This window comes from Malurus melanocephalus, unplaced genomic scaffold (assembly GCF_030028575.1).
Source record: "Malurus melanocephalus ecotype Western Australia unplaced genomic scaffold, MMel_1.1 scaffold_11, whole genome shotgun sequence".
NCBI classification, from domain to species: domain Eukaryota; kingdom Metazoa; phylum Chordata; class Aves; order Passeriformes; family Maluridae; genus Malurus; species Malurus melanocephalus.
Window position 1 is genome coordinate 199673 of NW_026623243.1, and position 22513 is coordinate 222185.

General features: G+C 37.9%; 1 protein-coding gene across 1 annotated transcript in view; it reads left to right on the forward strand.

Annotated features, from left to right (window-relative positions):
- Positions 1–1607: 1607 nt before the first annotated feature.
- The window catches only part of KCND2 (potassium voltage-gated channel subfamily D member 2), a 235596-nt gene continuing 214690 nt past the window's right edge, over positions 1608–22513 (forward strand). The window contains exon 1 of the mRNA XM_057378208.1: positions 1608–2722. Coding sequence (XP_057234191.1) covers positions 1608–2722 — 1115 coding nt within the window. The remainder of the gene's footprint in view (positions 2723–22513) is intronic.

Below are 22513 nucleotides of genomic sequence, written 5' to 3' on the forward strand. Positions count from 1 at the left end.
CAGGGCAGGGGCAGCGGCCGCAGCCGCAGCCGCGCCTGACAGCGGCCCCGCGCCGCAGGATCCGCGCCCCGCAAGGACGTGCTCCACGAGCTGCCAGGCGCGATTACGTTGTTTTTTTCCCCCCACCCACCCCTTGAACTTGTTGCTTGGCGCTCGGCTGTGGCGGAGGGGGGTGGGGGTGGGGGAAAGCCTTATTATCGATGTCCCTTTGGATGTGATCAAGCTTTCTCAGGAGCAACTACTTCCCCGCCGTTCCCGGCGGGGCGCGGAGATCTAGCGGCAGAGCCCGTATTTCCAAAAGTCTCTATGCAACTGAGCGCTTTCGCCAGACTTTCACAGGTAGGTGCCGCAGACTGGGCACGTCTGGAGGGATTCGAGAACTGAGCCGAGGGGAAGGGGCGAGAGGAAGGAGGCGGGAGTAGGGGGGGTAGGGGGGGGGCATGATCCACCGCCGACCGCCGAGTCGCTACGGCACCCCGCACCCTGCCCCACGTTCCCCCCCCCGCCCCGGCCTCCCCCGCCGCCAGGGAGCTCCTGCCCCGCTCCCGCTCCACCGCCAGCCTCCCCCGGTTTCGCCTTTCGCCGCCGCTCGGGTGCTCCCGGGGATGCCCCGTGCACCCCCACCTTCTGCATGTGTCTCCAAAGCCCCCGCTCCTATCCCCGCCACGACCGCGGGGGCTCGGCCCGATCCCGGTCTCCTCGCCGCAGATCTGCCCCTGTCGGTGCCCCGATGCCCGTCCCGGGGAGAGCCCCACTCTGCCCGCTCCCTCTCTGTGGGGCGCTCCCGGCTCCCAGCGCCCCATCCCTGGCATCCCTCTGCCCTTCAAAGCATTTCCTGCACAGAAAACTTGCCTTAAAGTTTAATGCTGCCGCCCGGAGCTCCTCCCCCTGCCCTGCCGGCTCCCCCGGCCCCTAGCCGGGGTCTGGAGGTGTCCCCGGGCGGCGATTAAAGGTTAGGGAGAGGATTCATCCCGCCGCTGCTCCAGAGCTGCCGCCGGGGAGGGGGCGGCCCGCCCGGCCCATCCCCTCCGCCCCGCCACGGCGAGCGGCGACCGCGCTGGCGGCCCCGCTGCAGAGCCCGGGAAGGCTCCGGCGGCTGCCGCGGCCCGGCTCCGGCGGCGGGCGGGGAGCGAGCGGAGGAGGGGCGGGGGGACCGGCTGCATCGCGCGTGGAGGAAGATCTCCTTCCAGGTGGCTGCACAGCTGCACCAGAGCTACTAGCCGGCTCCAGGGGCTACTGCTTAGAGGACTGTGGCTTCCATCCAACGGCCCCTCATGGAGAGCTTATATYCAAAGGATCTGGCTGTTAGAATAGCTGCTTTGAATCCAGGAATATACAAGTGCCCTCATTTATTGTCCTAACAGTCTAACCAGTGCCTGGAAAGCATATTCTTGGGTGGAAAAGTGGAGGAAACAAAAAGGAAGCAAAAAGGTTTTCAGTTAATATTGAATATCATAAAAAGGCTTAAAAATTTTGCTCAAAAGGCTTAAGAATTTTGCCTCAAAACTATGTGAGAATTTATATTTTTCTTTTCCCTCTCTATTTTAGTGGCTGGACCAGAACTGTGTTTAGACTGACTCCCTTAGCTGTAATAGGTGTTTGGAACCATGGCGGCAGGAGTAGCAGCTTGGTTACCCTTTGCCAGGGCAGCAGCCATAGGATGGATGCCAGTGGCTACTGGTCCCATGCCAGCTGCTCCACGACAGGAGAGAAAGCGAAGCCAGGATTCTCTGATTGTGCTGAATGTGAGTGGCATCCAGTTCCAGACGTGGCTGGACACCTTAGAGCGCTACCCTGACACTCTGCTGGGCAGTTCAGAGCGGGACTTCTTCTACCACCCTGAGACACAGCAGTACTTTTTTGATCGGGACCCTGACATTTTCCGCCACATTCTCAACTTCTACCGTACCGGGAAGCTCCATTATCCCCGCCAGGAGTGCATCTCAGCTTATGATGAGGAGCTGGCCTTCTTTGGCATCATCCCTGAGATCATTGGGGACTGCTGTTACGAGGAGTACAAGGATCGCCGGCGTGAGAATGCTGAGCGCCTACAGGATGATGCTGATCAGGATAATGTACCTGAGAGCTCCCTACCCTCAATGACAGCTCGTCAGAGGATGTGGCGGGCTTTTGAAAACCCACACACCAGTACCCTTGCTCTGGTCTTCTACTATGTCACTGGTTTCTTCATTGCTGTCTCTGTTATTGCCAATGTGGTAGAGACAGTGCCCTGTGGGGTGAGCCCGGGTCGCATCAAAGAGCTGCCCTGTGGGGAGCGGTACGCGGTGGCTTTCTTCTGTCTGGATACTGCCTGTGTCATGATCTTCACAGTTGAATATCTCCTACGTCTGCTGGCAGCTCCTAGTCGCTACAAATTTGTGCGCAGCGTCATGAGTATCATTGATGTGGTGGCCATCATGCCATATTACATTGGCCTGGTGATGACAGATAACGAGGATGTCAGTGGGGCTTTTGTGACATTAAGAGTCTTTCGTGTCTTCAGGATCTTTAAGTTTTCCCGCCACTCACAGGGTCTGCGCATCCTGGGCTATACGCTGAAAAGTTGTGCCTCGGAGTTAGGCTTCCTCCTGTTCTCACTCACTATGGCCATCATCATCTTTGCCACAGTCATGTACTATGCAGAGAAAGGTTCATCAGCCAGCAAGTTCACCAGCATCCCTGCAGCCTTCTGGTACACCATCGTCACCATGACAACWCTGGGGTAAGTGCAGCTGGTGTTTGGTTATGGCCAAGGTTTCAACAAGTGTATTGGCACGAACGGAAAATGCTGAATTTTAAAAATATGGTGATAGAAAAAAATGTGAGGGTAAGTTTTTGCTGCACAACTTTATGAATACAACTTGTGACTTCTTTCTAAATGTTTTACATGTTTAATAGAGTTAACAGCGTTGCTGAAATTAAAATAACCCAAATCCAAAGGCTGCAAAAAAATTGAAAATGAAAATAACAAAGCAAAGCAAAAAAATCTTGAAACTGTTTGGTTTTGGACCGTGAAATTGGAATATTTTATGAATATCTGTGAGTTACCAGTGGATTTTTGATGGAATATTGTCTTTGCTGGCAGGACCTGTTACAGAGTTGCTAAAGAAGTGATATTTATAAGGAGAACCCRAGTGCAAGCTTTTAATTTGATTGGTATGTGGATCTGCCATTTTGTTTGAAGTAATGTATTGATGTAGACCTGGACATTGAGTTTGTTATTACAAGTGATTTGTTTTCATGAAAATCATACATTTACCAAAAATATATTCCTGGTTTTATTTAAGACACTGAACACATTTCCTTTGATTTTCACGGACCTGCAACTTTTAAATGGTGAGTGCCAAGCTACAGTGACTGGTGACACACTCTGGAAAATGATCTGAGGAAGTGTGAGACATATGACACATCATGTGCATGTCTTTAAACATAATTCTAATGCAGTACAGTTTCTTTCAAAGAATTAGGGTTTTAAAAAGTGTCATTGGTGGCATTAGAATTCAATGCAGTTATTAATAGAAAGAAGGGAGATAGTATTACTTTATAAAGTCTCTGATACCAGAGTCTGATTGTGTCAGCTGATTCTGTGTACCATATGTAGTATGGCTACATATTTAATAATTATAGATACTAAGTGACAAACTTTGCACTTTCATTAAGGCAAAGCCCATTAGCATTTTGCCACATCTTGTTGGGATTGTTGAGATTTATGAAACATGTATAACTTTTAAATTTAACAGAATGAAAGTGCATTATTAAACTATTATGAAAAACTTGATTTATTATGTGCAATTGTAATTTACTTGGGAAATGCACATACAAAATATTGAAAAAAGATAAAGGGAATATCTTATGCCACCATTTTTATACAAGGCTTTTATCTTCAGTGTGATATAACAAATGAAGATAAATATAGTGCATAGTAAATATTTCATATTTCTTGTAAGGGCAAGTTATGCTAAAAAGGAGTGACAAGAGCTTTGGGGATTTTAATCTGCCTTTTAGGTTCCTGGGTGGTTTTTTTGGTTTTCATTTTCTTCTGCTGGTGACAAATGGAAGGGACCAGCTAGCAGAAGAAAAAAAAAAAACTACTTCCACAATCCTGTATTTTCTGATGGTGGTACTTTCTACTATTTATTTTTAATTAGAATAGTGATGTTTCAAGAAAGAATTTACTGATATGTAGAATGTATTATCTTAGTATAAAAGMTGGCCTATGGGTTTTTTGGTAACAAAAGGTACTTTGAAAAAGTTATTTCCACGCTCATGCACAATGTGGAGAGTACTTGTCCATGGTACTGAAAAGAATCTTATTTTTTTAGGCCCAAATTGCAACTGATAATAACAGTGTCTGGTGTTAATTTGATTTGTTTGCTTCTTTGGTGCACACACACACACACACACACACACACACACACACACACACACACACACGAGTATCATTCTGTAATTCCAGGTTTTGAAGTATTACTCAGAGTAAAATGCTCAAAAGCACTGATGAGATTTGAACACAATTTCAAATCTCTTTGAATAGAGCCTAAGAACTTATTTTTAAATACACAGCCACACAATATTTTGGTCCCAAGTGGAACAAAAAGGGTTAAAGAGAGTCCATTCATGYGTGACTCCTTTTTCAAGGTAGTTTGCACAGAGAAAGTTCTGAGCAGGTTGTACAGAGATCCAAAGTCCCACTGTCAGGAGTTCAGGTATGATACAGTTTAAAACATGATGGACATCACCAATTTCTATAAAATCTTTAATCAGGGTGTAATCTAGATTATATCCTTTTAATAACATCATGATAACTATATAAAGATTATGTTTAAATATATATATATATATATAAATAATTTAAATTAAATTAACATAATAAAAGCTTTGAAATCTTTTTAGTTGATGGAATAATTACACAAAAAGAGAGGGAAATCACAAGGAAAAGCATCAAGGGTTAGTGAAAGCTAATTGTAATTAGTTCTGATATCTCTTCTATGAGCTAAAGTTTATCCCCTCTTTGCTAATACAGAACTCCTGTTCATTTTAACTTTAGTTTTAACTGAATCAGGGGTTTATAAATGGATTAAATAGGAACAACTTTTCTCTTTTAGGAGTAAAGCTTGATGAAGTCTTTATGTTTTAAATGACAGTAGCACACATCAGGTTATGTGAAATACTACAAAAATACATGAAAGCTAATAGCGAATAATAGATTAATATAAAATTGAGGTTTKGAGTCTTGGTGTCATTGTCGTATTTTTCTAGATAGCAAGGGTATTGAGTAAGCGACCTTTGCAATTTGGGGAGTTATTACCTTGGAAGCAGAGCTATATTTCTCAGTTCTGCATGATTGCTGAGCAATTAAAGTGTCTTTAAAAAACATAGATTACATTTTCCTCTGCAGAGTGCTAGTGACTTCAAATATTACTATAATTTTGCCTCCAAGGATATCCCAGGTATTAACTGCTCTTGACTGCTCAGCTCAAGTAGTACATGTACATGGAAATGTGACATGAAATAAATGAAAAAAAAAATGAAAGAAAAGGAAGAAAGGAGGAAGAGAGACAACATGAGTTAAAGATAAAGACAGAGAGGGAAAGAGAAATATTACTCTAGAAAAACAGCATGCATGCTTTCAGAAACTAAACTGTCTGATTTTTAACTTCAAACTAGTGTTTTATCAGGATTAATTGTAAAAAAAGTGAAGTAGGAACAAGAGGAGAAAAGACAATAAAATTGAAAGAGGTCACAAAACATTTTATGGAGATTCAAGGTAACAGAGGAAAGCATAGAAGAGACATAAAGGTCAAGAATCAGTTTAGTGTGAAACCTGGCAGAGAAGAAAGCTCAAGTCTACTGAACTGGGACTGGCAGAYCTCCATAGGGGCTTGTGAACATCTACACACATAATGACAGTCATGTCACTTTCTGTTGTCACCTTATAACATGAAAATCTAATACCTTTCCTTCTGCCCTGTCAGTAGCCAGAAAATGGGCTGGAATAGCTGGTAAGGTTTTGATGGTGTAAGGATAATGTTTGTTCCCAAGTCAGTCAGAACTATAGTGTAGTTTGTATTTTATGAAGATGTTATACTTTAAATAAGGATCATAGTGCTCTTCTGTGACTAATTCTAAAGCAATCTCACCGCTATATTAAAATTCTATTTTTATAGCCTTTACATTGGGTAGCTTTATCAAGTCACACAGTGCTTCTGTAGATGAGCACAATACTTTCTGAAGGGAAGCTTAAGCACAAGACTACTCATTTATTTGCCTTGAYTGTATAAACTAGAGGAGTGTCTTTCAGAAAAGATAAAGCAACTATTTGTTTTCATTATTTGTTAATATAGCCCATAATGTGTGAGGAAATCCACTTAAGATATATCAGATTCTCTGAAGACTTTATAATAAACAGATGTGATAACAGAAAGCCTCATACAGAGAACAAGGGAAGAGGGCAATGGATTTCCTTTCGCTGCACATTCATGTTCTGTGCCATCCTCACTCCATTTTCCATTCATCACTATGGGTATATTCTATCTATTTATTTATTTCATTATTTATTCAAACTACCACTTTTTATAGTTTTCATGGTTGAGGTTTGTCTACTGGTTGACACCTTTCCTCCCTTCTTCAAGACAAGGTTAACATTTATAATAAGACTCCTCTGGCTTTATTTTTTCTTCTGCTGTTCCTTTACTCCAGACTCCAAATTTATCCTTCACATCCAGATCAAATCTTTCGTTTGTCATCAATTGTCATTCATTTGACCTGAACTTTCCTTGGAACAGATTTTTTGCTCTGACCTTTGTTTGATAGATTTTTCCTTATGAGCATCATAAAATCTCCGCATCATCACTTTTTTCCTCAAATGCCACACATATTCTCTTGTTTCTCTTTTCTCACAATTGGGCATTTTCAGTGTGTTTAGTTTCTTACAGTCTCTGCATTTTCGTTGGAAATAATCCATCTTTTCAGAACTTCTATTAAAAACCTGAGTGTAATAAAATCTGACAAGAGAGAACAAAATCTAAAATCTTTGTTTTGTGAAAAATTTCATTAAATGTTTGGATATATTCTTATGATTAATGTTACAAATGTAAAGATTCATGAAGAGTATTATTTCTGTATCTTGTACATACATATTGGCTCATTCATTCATTTTCTGTTCAGTATTTTCAACCCTGTTTCAAAAAGAATTTTTCTATTTCTGTCTTCTTATATACAGCCTAGTGAATTTAGTATTTTACAAACGTGTTTGATGTCTCAATCTATTTTCTCTTCACAGCAGAGACATTTAGCCTACATAACAGAGGAGGGACAAAGTGTAGTTGTGATCACCTTCAAAGTACATTACTAGATATTCAAAAAGGGCTCCAGGGAGAATCTGTAATACTAAGGGTCATTTTGATGGCAGTGAAAAAAAATATTTGTTCTGTAACGAAAAGATTACTCAGACTACATTGGGCTGTTGTTGCTTAACAGAGAGCAGAGTAATTGGATTCTTATTTAGTTGCACTGGGAACCAGCATTCCTCTTCAAAAAAATCCTGAAAATCTCTTCGAGGAAAAGGAGTTAGCTTGTTTCACTCATTTTTCTTAAGCATGAATTTCTGTAGTTCAGTTTTGAAGAGCATGAAGGTGATTCTTAACAAGAAGACCTTTCTGCTTAGAATCTAATATATTTGAAGAGACAGATGGAATTTTGTTTCCTTGTTTTTACTGTGAGACAAGAATAAGAACAATTAGATTAGTGTGAACCTGAATGTAGCATAGAAATATGCTTAGTACAGCAGAACAAATAATCTTGGAGTGTAATTATGATTAGTGCCTGATCTATTAATTAGGGCCTATCACTCAAGTAATCATCAGTGAATACTGTCATTTTAGTAAAATCTTTACGTGATCAAACCAGAGAAGTTCAAACTGAGTGATGATAATCTGTACATGACTCACATCATTGTGCCTCTGTCTAAGATGAAAAATTTGCAATAATAAAAGCCATATAAATCTATGAATACAGTATTAGAAACAGTGCTACTGTGCAAAAGAAATACCTGGAAAAGGAAACTGTGTTTCTGAACAGGGGAACATAAATACCTCAGAAATAAAGTGACTATTCAAAACAAGTTGAGAACATCTTGCAACATCAGGGTGACAATTAAGTTTCCAGACATTTGAAAGTCTAATGAATTATTCCTTTTATTTGTTTTTTATGAAACTATAGTCCCTTGGTAGAAGTTCCTAATTTTCAGCATGGTAAGCTGGTGAGAGAAGAATCTGGTTCATCGCGATTAAGATTATAGATTGTTCCAAAGAGGGAGTATCAATTAGAAATACAGAAACAAAGTTCAGAATTGGCCTTAAAAGGTTTCATCAGTTATCTGACAACAGAGCTGACAGAGTGATGGAAAAGATTCTGTATATTTCTGTACCTATCATTCATTGGGCAATAGATACGAGCACAGGTTTTTCTGGAAGACAGTGTATTTAAGACTTCTTTTTTTTTTTTCCCCCTGAATTGTTTATGCAAGGGGAAAAAGGTTTTGAATTTATAGACAGTGCTTTAAAATGATAGCTCTATGCTACCCTTCCTGTAACAATAGTACTCACCTAACACAGGAGCCTAATTTCTACCACTATTTATTTTTTTTTTTTTTTAATAAGGCATTCGAGTTTGATCTTCCTGTGCCTCTGGTGATGTTTTATAAAGCTCTTGTTAAGTAAAAAAGCTGTGGGGTTTGTTTTGAAAAAAAAAAACCAAAAAAAAAAAAAACAACAATTTTCACCAAGTACACAATGAAATTTACATTATTTTCACAGCACAGATATAAATAAATGTGATTTGAGATGAAATAAAAAATAGTGCTTTTGACTAGAGCATCTGATGTGCAACAGGTATGTGTCCTGTGGAAAAATACTGGATACAAACATTTACTCGGGTATCTGGCGTATGAAGGCTCAGGTTTACACATGAACACCTATTAAGATCATGTGATCAGTGCATAAAAAGAATAAAATCTAACAGGATTCAGCTCTATTATAATWCAAATGAGACTTCACTCCTTTTCTCACAGCAGCATAGACACAGCTTATGCATTATTAGGAAATACATCTTAATGTACCTAGTTATCAGTACGGAGTTCCTACTTTCATCTGTTCAAGCTCTAGCAGTTAAGTGCATTGACAAAAGCTAATAAAACAATAAAAGACTGCTAAATGTCTGATTATTAAAGATCCAAAGATATCAGTCATATAAACAACTGTATTTCTTGTGTATTTAGAAAAGCAGTTTCCTTTCTTATATTCCACTGTGCAGTATTGTTTCCTTATCTGCAGATCTCCATCCTGAAGGTGAAAGCATTAGGAGCTACTGTGTAAATGTACTTAATTAGAGCATGATTCTTCAGTTACAGAAAATGTGAGGTTGCCAAAAAAACCTAGAAAAATGTTATTAGTATGAACAAAGTAAAATTTTGCATATTTAAATTGTTTAGAAATAGTATTTTGCATTTCATCCCTGTTTTTTCAGTCTCATCTGTGTTACTGGCTTTTTTTATATGGTTGGTTTAACTGATAAGTGAATTTTCACAGACAGATCTCCTGGGTTTATTCGTTTATGGGAGCCAAACACTACAAGGAAGAATTTAAAGGCATTTATGTATCTAGAGATGCAGATAGGCACTCAATTTGAATTGTCAGAAGAGGTTTGGATGTTGGAAAGGCAAAGGATAACAGTTGAAACAAGTCAGCTGTGAAACTAGGTACCTGGCCACCTTAGAAAACAGTCTCATGTGCACAGGAGTAACTTCTAGGATAAGCATAGAATACTGTACTCAGATTTTGGGTATGTCCTAGAGTCAGGATCAAATGCCTCTATCAGAATCAAATGGACCCTGCTAGGGTTCAGGTCTTGTAAAAATAGAATTTGCCCTATTTTTATATSATACTGTAGAAAGGAGATGAGTGTTCTGTGTATGGTATGCTTAGGAAAGAGGAATGAGTAATTCAAGTGAAAAAAGAAGGGTAACTGAAAGAGTAAGGTAAAGCATCCAAGGAATATATTTTCTGATCCCAATTTTCTGTCTCTCTGGTTTTCAAATCAAGAATTCAGCATGAAAAAATGTGACAAATGGAAGCTGTGATATGTAGATATTATGAAATTAATTACAATGTTTTTAGAAACATTTGAAAACTGTGAAAAATTATGAAACAGTGTCAGGTAGGTGATTCAATTTTTCAAAGAAACATGCAATCTGAGGGTTTATTGGTTTCAAAAAGTCTCTTATTGAACTTATATAGAGTAAATTTGTTAACAGACTTATGTGTGGTAAGAAAAGGTAAAAGGTAATTCTCACTTTTGACCACTGAAAATTCATCCCCCTCTCTGGTATTCTGTCAAACATTCTTATTTTGTGTCTATTTGATTTTTTAATGTACATCGTTTGTAGACATATGTAGAAAGTTTGAGAAGTACTTTGCCTGCATTTAGATTTTCTTTTTGTGCAGTAATATGAGCTTTGTAAGCAGTGTACAGCTCTTCTAGTTGATCTTTACCATAATCCCTGTACCCAAATGAACATATTTATCGCACATTTTCCTGTTTTTTCCTGATCCCTTGTAAAAAAAATTATTTCCTGAGATAAGCATCTTGTATCACAGTTYATTCTCTTTGAGGAGGCATTGTAATTTGTGATCTGATTTTTATCCAGAGGCTGTCTAGATCAGCTTTTTACTTACTACCATTTGCACTATTTTTATATAAAAAATAGCATATGGAGAAAAAACCCCAATACTGAGAACACTTGTATATTTTTTTAAATATGATCTATTATAATATCAATATTAAAAGAAAAATGTTATAAATATATCTGTATAATATATATATATATCTGTATAATATAATCTGTTTTCTTGTTGAAGACTTAGTGTCCTTAGCTAAAACTTCTTGTAGAATAGTAGGCAGCATAAACTGCTAGGATTTTATTTAATTACTGAGTACTTTGGTAAATTAAAATGAAGTAAGTATGTTTCACTACAGTTTTAAATCTCTTGGATTAAGAGAATTAATCTTGGATTGAGAAGCAACTGTGAACCTCCTTAAAGGTGCCTGTAATGGCCTAATTTTATGATAATACATTAACATGTTTTGGTTAAGTATTATTTTGTAAAAAATTATTTTGAGGCCAAACCCCAAGCTTTTTCCAAATGTGTATGCAGAGATACAGATTTTTTTCTATGAATTGTACTGGCAGATTCTCAACATATTTTGGCTGATACAGAGGAAACAGTCTTTCAAGTTATCACTTGAAAGCTTGGCCATCCAGGCATTCCCTCTAAATGGCTGAGAGTCAGACTGTAAGGTTGTGAAGGAATTAATTTARGATTGTGTGATAGCTGAATGTGTCTTTAGCATCCTAGCTCAGTTTCTTTCAGTAAAATGAACCGAGTTTTCTGTATGAGAGCACATGTAATGTGAGTGGGATCCTTAACTTCTCATTGTTGTTACTATTTATATCCCCCTTTTTTTATAGCCCAGAAGAGGAGTTTTATTATTGCGTTAGTGGCCTTACTTTCAGTTTCTGCAACTTTTATCTCTTCCACTTGCAGCCACTTAACAATTCCCTGAGCATCCTTATCAGCTGTGGGCAGCAACCACTGCACTGTGCAGAGTTGCTTAGGAACAAAATTGATGCTCTTTGACACGGTGGATTACAGCTGCAACATGCTGGTCCCCAACTTGCCTTCTTCCCACAGAGGAAGAAAAAGCAGAGAGGTTGAAGATGTTTTCCAAATCTGATTGTGAAAAGCCTATATACTTTTTTTTGGTTTAGTGTGTCTAATCACTTCATTGTTGGTATACAAGAATTGTGGCCTTTCAATTGAAGACATACCAATATCAAAAATCTTCAGTAACATCTCTTTTTTAACAATTTGTAACATAAATGCCACAGTATCTTGTACTGCTTATGGAATTTTTGGGTCTTCTAAGCATTTTGGTTGGGCTTGTTATTGATGCATTTGTTTAGAGCAGTTGATGAAATCCAAGTTGAGACATGGATATCATGCACTAAAGACAGAACTGGACAAAAAGATTGTATACACCTATTCTCACACACCTGACAAGAGCTATGGGTACAGCTGTCTCTTATGTTTATTTGATATGTATCTATGCAAAAAGAAGCTTTCAATATTGTAAACTCAACAGTCTTTGAGAATTTAGGTAGAATCTGTCATTTTTGCATCGGGATAGATGCTTGAAAGAGTACAAATTGAAGCTTTCCCACAGATGAATAGTTTAGAGTAAATCTGTCCACAGACTGGTTTAATGGTTTGACATGCTCAGTATTAGTTATTGTCCAAGTGAAAGGAAAGCTCAGGTTGTATCTGATTTGCTTGTGAACAAAGTAAGCAGCCTATAGTATGTTAATCTGTGTCACATGGTGCTGATGTTTATCAGTAAATATTATAAAGGAATCTCCTTGCAAAAAATCCCCAGGTAATATGTGATATTTATGCTGTCCTTGGATCACATGCTGCTTCTGGCACCTCTCTGCCTTCATCCTGTTGCAGTCAGACCGTTGTAGAAGTTGTGGCTGCTGAAAGGCTGCAACCCTCATCTTTCCTTTAGCCTGCAGTTTCTCCCCTGTGAAGGCCCAAAGATTTGAAATTTAGCACATTAAATAATTCATGGGAGAGGCAGTGTTGCTAGTCATGCTGGTGAACCCTTCAGCACAGTTCAGCCTCTTGGCACAGTGGCAGAGCCGTGACAGTCTCTCTCTCCTCTGGGGACAGGCAGAGCTGCAGCCCGGAGATGATGCTGACTGGTTGTGTCTGGCACAGATGACCAATGATGTTAAAATATAGATATTTTTGTGCAGCAGTGTGCATATGTAAGATAAAATCCTAGTTGTGAGGGGGGAGATAGGAACCAGTTTTGTTTCAGGTCTCAAGAAAAGACTGCCTGGAGGGAACTACCCAAATCCCTTTGGATGAAATTTCCTTCTAGCCACTGTCTGCCCTGAGCCCTCTTCACACCATGAGTACAGCACAATCTCTGTCAGGCAGTCATCCTTGGAGCGGATTTACAGTGGCTTTGGCAGTGCTATAGGAGAGAAGTTTTGAGTCTTGAAACACTTCTAGACTGAATGTGAGCTTTCCCTATTACTCTGTAGTCACAACATTTAGTGTGCAGTACTTGCTACGTCTTTGCAAAYAAATTAAGTAAATACAGAGCACAGTGATAGGTTTGGAATACTGGACAGAAAAATGGATGGAAATATGGACTTAGATCYACATAAGTGATTTTGAAAAATATTTATATCCAAAGGCTGAAAACAGATTGGTTCATCTCTTTAGTCTCTCTCGGTGGTATCTTTTCTGCTTTAATATAGTTTTTGATACCTTTTTCCTAGCTTCCTAGCTATTCTCAGAAGTTCCTTTGTTTTCAGAGCAAACAAATCCAAATGCAGCAGCAAGGTTTCCTTAAATAAACCTTTCGTGTTGTCTGTACATAATTCATTTCCCTGTCCCTGTGTTTGTGTGGAAGGATATAGCTATAGAATTTAGAGATTGAATCTTAGGTGTGTGGTTTTTGAAGACTATCAGGACATACAACTATTTTAAAGGAGGCAAGTAGGACATACTGTACAATAGAATTATTATGGAAGAATCTGGAGGTGGAATTCCAACTTATTTCTCTGCCAGTTGCTTACTATCTCGGGGAGATATTTATAGGTCTCAACTTACTCCTCCAAAAGTTAAATAGTTCTGAACTAGTCATCCTTTTCTCACTTAGAAGGTAATGAAGAGAAGCAGGCATCTGGATGTGCTCATTCCTCTGCACTGAGTATAAATGAAATTTATTATAATTAGTGGAGACTTTAAATGCCAAGTGGAAATGGATGAGATAAATCCCAACCTCTGTGGGTAGTTGGTTTGATCAACTCTCCTTTTCCCCAGTTACATAACTCTAAAAGGCCCGTAACATACTCCTTTCAAAGATCATAGCAGAGTACCTGCATGCCATTTGATGGCAATTCCCACTTCATCAAAAAGACAATGTCTGCTACATTTAAACTCAAAATATTCTTGTTTTGTGTAACTGTGAAGGCCAATTCATTGCTTTTGTCAATTTTTTGTCCTTCCACAAACAGCAGAACAAAATTTTTAAATTAAAAAAAAAAAATAGTTTTAATGTTTTTTTCTGGCTTAGAAGAAGCTTCTAGAAATTTGACATTTTCTGCAGGAAGGAAGTTGTTCCTCARATTGCAATGCTTGTGAATTAAGACACGGAGCATTTGATTACCTTGATTACCCTTCAAAGGGTTGTAAACTATTTCTGTTCTTCTGAACAGGAAATCTAAAGACCAAGCCACATGGTGGTCTTGTTAACTGTTTCACCACTGTTCATTTCTAAAGCATCCCAATRGAGACATTCCAGACACATCCCTCCATTCTGCTGTTCTGATGTCTCTAGACTTCAGTTAGTTATTGCCAATGCACAGCAGACTGCAAATTTTAGAGACACACTAAAATAAACCTCTAGCAAGATATTGACCAGGACAACAACTACTTTCTTGAATTATCTCAAACGTTAAGGATTTTATCCCAAATCCCTGGGAGCCTTAACTGGCATTCCTCCAATATATGTATTGCTCTCAGTACCTTATGCAGACCTAGGGTAAGAAAAGCAAAAGATAGAGTTTAATTATAGGTACTGAAGCATAGTTTCATCAACAGGAAAACAGTCAGGTAGTACATTCCAACTTCTGATGTAACAGGTTTATCTGTTATTTGTCGAGAGAAAATCTTAATGGGAAGCAAATGATATAGCATCTCTTCTGCTAACATGGGTGTTGAGTCATACATGAGCACCCTCCTTGAATATTTCACAGAAATGGTCATAATCAACACTGGAGTAAGGAATTTGCTCAGTTTCTTGCAGCTAAAAGGGAAACAAGTTGGCTTTTTTTTCATTAGCTTATGAAAAGTCTTGCTAACTCACAGAAGCTTTCAGGCAACCTTGAAAGTATATCACGCACTAATATCATAGAGAACATGACAGACAGAGCCTKATGTGTCTAATTTTGGACTGGTATAACAGTGCTATTTAGAGCAATAAAGGTTTTATCTCTTGGTTGATCTGTTTACTGAAATCGTCAGTGAAAAATGTGCCATATATTACATCTCCTCATTATTCTTCTGGCACAAAGGGCATTTGAGTGGATATTCCTGCCTATATTTTGGGATTGTCCAGCTGGCTGTATAAGGATAAGATCATATGCTGTGCTCAGCACTGGTAAGGCAGTGCTGTGCCAGTTTTGACCCCTCAGCACAAGAACGATATTGAGGTGCTGTGTGTGCCCGGAGAATGGCAGCAGAGCTGGTGAGGGGATTAGAAACTAAATCATATGAGGAGCTGCTGAGGGAGCAGGGTGAGTTTATCATGGAGAAAAGGAGGCTCAGGGTAGACATCACTCTCCATGACCACCTGAAAGGAGGTTGTAACCAGGTGGGGGTCATTTCTTATCCTGAGTAACAAATGTTGGCCCAAGAGGAAACAGCCTCAGGTTATTCCAGGGGGTGTTTAGGTTAGATGTTAGAAAAAAAGATATTTACTGGATGGGCTCAAGCATTGAAATGAACTGTCCAGGGAAGGTCACTGCCCAGGTTGAGTCACGTCCCTGAGTTGGTAGCGACTTTTAGATGTGGTAAGGGACATGGTTTAGTGGTGACCACGGAAGTGCTGCGTTAACAGTTTGACTCAATGATCTTGGTGGTCTTTTCTAACCAAGATGATTCTTTGAATCTGTATAGAAAATGGGTGTAAAGAAGAAAACCTAATTTCCCTAACAAGAATCTGTCTAACAATCAGTTAAAATGAATGACTGGCTAAGACTTATCAACAGCACAATGGTTATTATATGGACTTACATGTTTGCTTGCCTTTCCATACACACTTCCTCAGGTTCCTCCAATACATGATAACCATTAGCCAAATAATTTGTTTAACAAAAAACAAATAAACTTGCAGTTAATTTTTAATTTTTTTCTGATATGAAACATGAATGCCAATACCCTGAAAATCCTGTAACGGCTGAGAGACACTAGATTTTATTCCAGGGTTTTATTCCATTTCAGAGAACATTGCAGCTTTGTTGGCATGAATGCACTGCATGAGTGACTTTATGCATATTCACAACWGTTTCCTGAAAGGAAATGGCTTATTAAACAGTAATCATATAGCATGTGTAAATGAGTTTTGTGGATAAACATGTATCTTTATCCTTATTGCCTGAGACTGGATGTTGTCTAAAAAGTTTTTTTGATGACATTTGCTCTTCCAGAAATTTTACCAATCATCTGATATCGGGCTTCCTTTTCTACCTGAGAAATTTATTTTTCCTTATCTTATATGTAAATAATGCTGATTTTTCTCTTTTTCTCTTGAATCACATACTTGAAGAAAAAAACAACAGAATTTAGGAGTGTCTAAGTATTAGCCGAGGTGAGATGCTCAAATGTATGTCTTCTTTCAGGTGAGGTGAATCACTCTAGATTCACTCACTACAATGGGAGCTTCAATAGTAACTCATGTACAAAAAGCTACAAACATGCACCAAAACTGTCTTTACTTTCAAATTGAATCCCTTTCCAGGAGAACAAAATGAAGTGGTCATGATGGCAGAAGCAAGAATTATTTTTCCTTATTCCCATTTATTCCCCTCTTCCCTGCTCTGTTTAAAGATCTGATGCAATTTAACTTTTCCTCATTCCACTTTCAAGCTTCTTTCCCCAAGGTGCTTTTCCCTGATGACACTGTCCCACTCAAACAGAGTGACAGTAACTTGCTCAGGAGAAAGGACTCAGAATATATTGAACACGTCACCTCAGGAAAAAAGCTATTCTCTTGAGGCATTATGGTTATATTACAGTAGCCTCTGTACATGTCTTTAAAGACTCTCAGATAAATATATTCCTGCTAACTGAATAAAAGAGGAAAACCATAAAAAACTCACACCATTTAAATCTTCTCTCCTTGATAAGGCATTTAGTAAAGAGTGGAAAACACAAGTGAAATTTTTGTTCCAATATATAAAATATTGCTAGAAGAAAAGAATGTGCAGGAATGTTATGAAACTTCACTACAAACTAGTGAAATTAAATTAGAGAACCTGCAGTGAAAAAAACTAAAGAAATGTGCCTTATGAACACTATGTCTTATGATAAAAAAGGCCACTAGGAACTGCAGGAAACACTACTTGCTGTATTTGAAAAATACTGGTAAATATATTGTCTTTCTTACGTAGGAGAAATTTCATGATAGTTTCTTTTAATTTGTGAGAGTCTTGTTGAGCTAATAAAAAAGAGGAATGATTTTGCCTATGAATTTTTTCATTAAGCAACAATATAGATAAATGGATGGGAAAGTTAATGATTTCTACCAGCATTTGGGGTTGAAAAGGCAAAGCCCACAGGAGCTAATAGAAAGGCTTTCATTTTCTTGAGCAGGTTTTAGATCTGGATTTTAGTTATGCCTTACGGTATATAATGTAACATTTCTATGCCATTAGTTCATTCCAATGGGAGCTGGAGTGTCAGATTTTTCCCACATGAAATCCAAGGTAAAAGTTTTGACCTGTTTTTCCTATCAGAAAAGAAGGCAGTGCTCTTATGATAGACCRGTGGAAATGTTGATGAAAATGGAAAACACTTATAGAATTTTTGTTTTTTTAAATGTTAAATGTGTCATGGAAAGGTTTACTTACTTTATGTAATCCACTCTAAAATGTGTGTCTCGGTCGTCAGGTTGGAACATATCAATGTGTAAAAAATGCAATTATTCTTTGGGGATGAGGTGAACTCTAATAGTGGAAGCTGTGCAAGCTGCTGAGGCCAGACACCGTGACGATTTTGTGGGCATCTCATTAACGAATTGTAGCGCTGCAGCATGCTCTGCTTTACTTATTTATTGAAGAGATAATGGGAAATAACTGGTTTCTTTGTGAAGTCATAAATAATATGACAGAAGGATATTAAATGCACTGAGATGTGACAGAGAAGCTAAAAACTTGTGGGGTTTAGTATTTTATGGTGCCAGTTCTCCTTTACCAGTACATGTAAAACCAATAGATGTGTTTTAGCTGGTTTTGTGAACAATTACCAATTTAGTGTTCTAGCTACTGACAAGTGGGTGTCTTAAATCATCAACAGTATATCAATTTTGCTATTTTGCAGTAACATTCAGAAGTTACTAAAGCATAAATCTTCCTCCTTCTCCTCTTTTTTCTTCAGCATTTTTTTTTTGCCTTTTGGTCTTTTTCCTATTTTTCTTTTTGACAGAAAGATTTTTCTTTCTCTATTTCTAAATTTCCACTGTGAGATATTGGTTTCACAAAGTATGAACATTTCTGACACTCTTTGCATATTTTGTTCTCAGTGGTGGTCTTGCCCTTATACTGCACAAAGTATGCAGTGTACATCCTGTATACTTACACGTGTGGTCCACTGTGGCTTCTCAGCACTTTGCACTCTAGATTGAAATAAAAGCTACTATTTTTTTTTTCTTTCCCCTCTCTGTGTATGTGTGTCTGAATTACAGAAAGAAAAATGGATTTTATTCTGAAGTTAAGACATGGCATTGAGATCATTGAGATCCAGATTGAGGCAGCACTGTCCTCTTCTGTCTTCATTGCTGTCATTTTCACAAAGAGATTTATCATGCAGCATATTGAGAATTTCCTTGGAGACTATGATGATTAAAGAAGTAGCAATCTCACTGCTTAGTCTTGGGAGTATTTCTGAGTATTGTGATCCTTTTGTTTTGCCTCTGCATTTAGCATGAAGTTAAATGCAGAGAACACAGAGCCCAACGATGATGCAGGGAGTGTTATTTAMGTTCCTATATCCTGTCCATCTTCATAGTACCCAACCACCTGTACCATAGTCATCCTTCTACAATTTGAACAAGTTTCTTTTCCTGGAGCAATGAGAGTTTCTTCTGGGTTGGCAGTTTAGCAGTTGTTTTAGCAGGCAATTGTTGAGGTCACAAATGTGTGGATCTCAGCCACTATGCCAGCATGAGCATTTTATGGTTTTATAGTGTCCATTACCACTTCATCTAAAGATTAAGCTTATCTTCTGAAACATGACCTTTTTATTGGAGGAATTCCAAGCATTTTCAAAAGGGGTGCCRAGGCTTGTTATTTTTGCTTGCTTATCCCACTTACATAATTTTATAGCAGTGTAAATCTATTGTTTCAAGCTGCTCCTACTTTGCAGTAATGTGAAAATAGAGCGGGGCCTGATCTGCCATGCTCAGCCTTTGCACTGCCAGCAAAATACATTTTTCATTCATTTGAAGTAGGAAGTAGTAGGAAATAGGAAACAGAGAAGCAATTCTATTGTGACTCAAGTGATGTGTATATAAAATGTTAAGGTTAGAAACAATTTCCGTCAACTACTGCAACCATTATGTGATGATTATTATTGTAACTTAAAATTTCTCTTCAGGGCCAGCAGTGCCATAATGACTTAAGAAAATGAAGTGTTCATTTTTCATTGAGCAGTGGAKTGGTGACTTGGAAAATGTAGAGTTTTATCTACAACAGTTCAGGAAACTGAGAAAGCACTGGATAAAATATTGAGTTACGCAAAAAGAAGTTAGGGCCAGCCTTTCTCATAAATTTTAGGAAACTACAAAATACTTGAATTTTAAGTAAAGCAGAGGACACTGGTGTTGTGACCGTATCTGTCCATTTATGCTGGCCGTAACTAACCTTTCCTCGTTAGCACATTGAGGATCATCCATCCGAGAAAAATATCTCTAAGTTACTGGTTCTTCTGCATTTGGGGGTCTAATTTTGATACAATATTTCATTGTAACTTTTTTTTTACATTTGGAAGGTCTCTGGGAYACAGAGCCTTTAACAGATTGTTTCTATCATGGATTCATTCATCTAAGCAGCCACACGTGAACAATCATGGATAATAAATGGAGACCYTTGTCTGGAGTTTCAAGCAAGAGAGGTAATAGATTGGATCACTGTCATATTTTGCCACAACTGGCTTGTGGTAGAACAATTTTGCATTCATTACTTTCCATGTTTAATAATATTACAAACTATTTTGACAAATAATTTTATGTTTGAGAAAGAATGCACTTAACATAGTTTGGTAAATTCTAAGTAAGTTTTTATTGAGAATAATACTGGATATATGTTAAGATGCCATAAAACACTTATGTTCATCAAAAGTCATAGATATTCATTAATCTTCTCAATTATTAGGTGCATTTTAATATACATTTTGACATTTCTTTCTGCAGAGATGGTAGTTCTAAGCAAAGATAGCCCATATCCACTTTGTTGTGTAGCTTATTCTAATTTCCTCTGAACAGTTATAAGTTTGAATAAGCTGCTTAAAAAAGAAGTGTACAAAAACATTATTTTGWACAGGAGATTTTACTGTTGCTTAAAAGACATGAAGTGCAAAGCATGTCTCAAGCCTTTTTTTGTTAAAGTGCATTGGTGGAGTTTTTGGGTTATTTTAGTATATATTGTGTAGTAAATATACAATAAACACTTGTCATACATGAACCACTTTGACAAAAGAATTTTAAAATACCAATGTTAATTTTGAAAGCCAGTAAAAAACCTGTTGCTTTAATATTTTCTCAGTTGTGTATAGAACACAACTTGAGAAAAAAGTGTCCAAGATGGTAATTAGGCAGTTCAGCTGACTGGTGGGATTGCTCTGTTCTGTTTCCAGTCCCAGGAAAAGATCTGATTATCAGGCAATATATCCTTGTGAGTGCCCTCTTTTTGCCTACTGCAACTTTCTCCAATTGCATAAATATTTAATAGAAAAGGGCCCTTATTAAAAATGCTTCCTCCTTCCCTTTCTAGTGCAGAATTGTTCTGTCGGAAGAGCCTGGAACCCTCTGCTCTGATGGGAGGAGAATATGGATTACAAGGATTCCCACAATCCTAATCTAAAGGGTGTTCTCAGTTTATGTTCCCAAGTGGTGACATACCTTCTACCCATAATAGATATTTATTCCTTCCAAAACATCTGAGACTTTTGTAATTTTTTTTTCTGAAAAGTTTGTTGTTCCCCATGCCACTGTTTTCAGAAGACTATGCTGTTATTTTCCTGGGTCTTTTTCAAAAARAAAAAAAAAAAGCACCAATGAACTAAACAACCCTTGTTTGATGTGTCTCAAAGCTAATTTAGTGCCTATTTGAACTTTCCTTCTTTAGACATGCTACATGAGTTATATAAGATTATACTAAATATTTTAGCATTATACCTTATATATACTTCTTTATGGACAAGAGTATTCTAATCTTGAAAAGTGTTGTGGTTAATTTTTGTCTATCTGCATCTTACTTTTATCTACTGCAGAGACAATTTTGGAGTGCTTTATTTTTTCCCTGCTTAGGTTCAGTAAGGCTTCTTACATGTTAAGGACTCAAAATCTAAGAGTCTCTGWTTCCAAATTCTGACTAAGACACTAGCTAAAAAACAAGATCTTTACCTTGAACATCTCTCTTTTCTTTTGAAATTGGCAGGGAGCCCAGAAGTTTTTTTATCAAAGGTATTTCATGATTTTTTAACCTACTTTTGTGCCAATTTGTTCTTGTAATCATAAAATTAATCAAAATCTTTTCCATTGTTTAAAACTGAAGGTAACATTTTTACAAAATAATTTGAGAGCATTTTGAATATAAATTAAGTTGATGATTAATGACAGAAAAATAACTACARTTAAAGCTGTGTCCTTTAGGCAAATGGTAAGTAAATTAGTGGCTGATTCAAAAGCCATTAAGGATCYTGTTGTCTCAATAAAGAATCTTTATTAAACAAAGACCTTAGAAAACAGGAAAAAAATGGATGTCCTTAGAAATTTAATTTGCATCATAGTCCAGTTTTCAGCCACAAGTATCAGATTTGGGCAAAATTAAAAAAAAAAAAAAAGAAATCCTGAAAATGCTTGATAAAGGAGTATTTTATGATCTACATTTCTCTTTAAAGTTGTCCTTCTGAATTTTGTGGTCTAAACCATGCATTTCCAGAAATACTTTTTTTTTTTTTTTTTTCAGGTAGTCTGTGTGTAATGGCATCCCCTTTTTATATCCAGATTACTGCTTTCTGGAATTCGGTATAAAATCAAAAGGAAGGTGGTCATAAAAAATCAGTTCAGGAAAACTGAAGAGAGAAAACCCTTGTCAGATGGTGTAATGTGGAGAAAAAAGAACTGMGTAATTTCAGAACAAGAATCTAAGACACAAAAGTGTAGCTGAAAGTTGAGGTACTGGAGAGACATTTRTTATGAGAACATGGAAAATCCAAGGGGATTTTGAATATTGCTGATTCTCCTCTCATGAACAGAGGAGATCAGAYTCAGTGCAGGGCAATAGGGCAAGTCAGCAAAAGGGCAGGTGTCAGCAGGTGGTGCCCTTGTCCACCGTGGGTCAAGTYCCTGTTGCTTTGGTGTGAGCATATTTTTAGTTTTG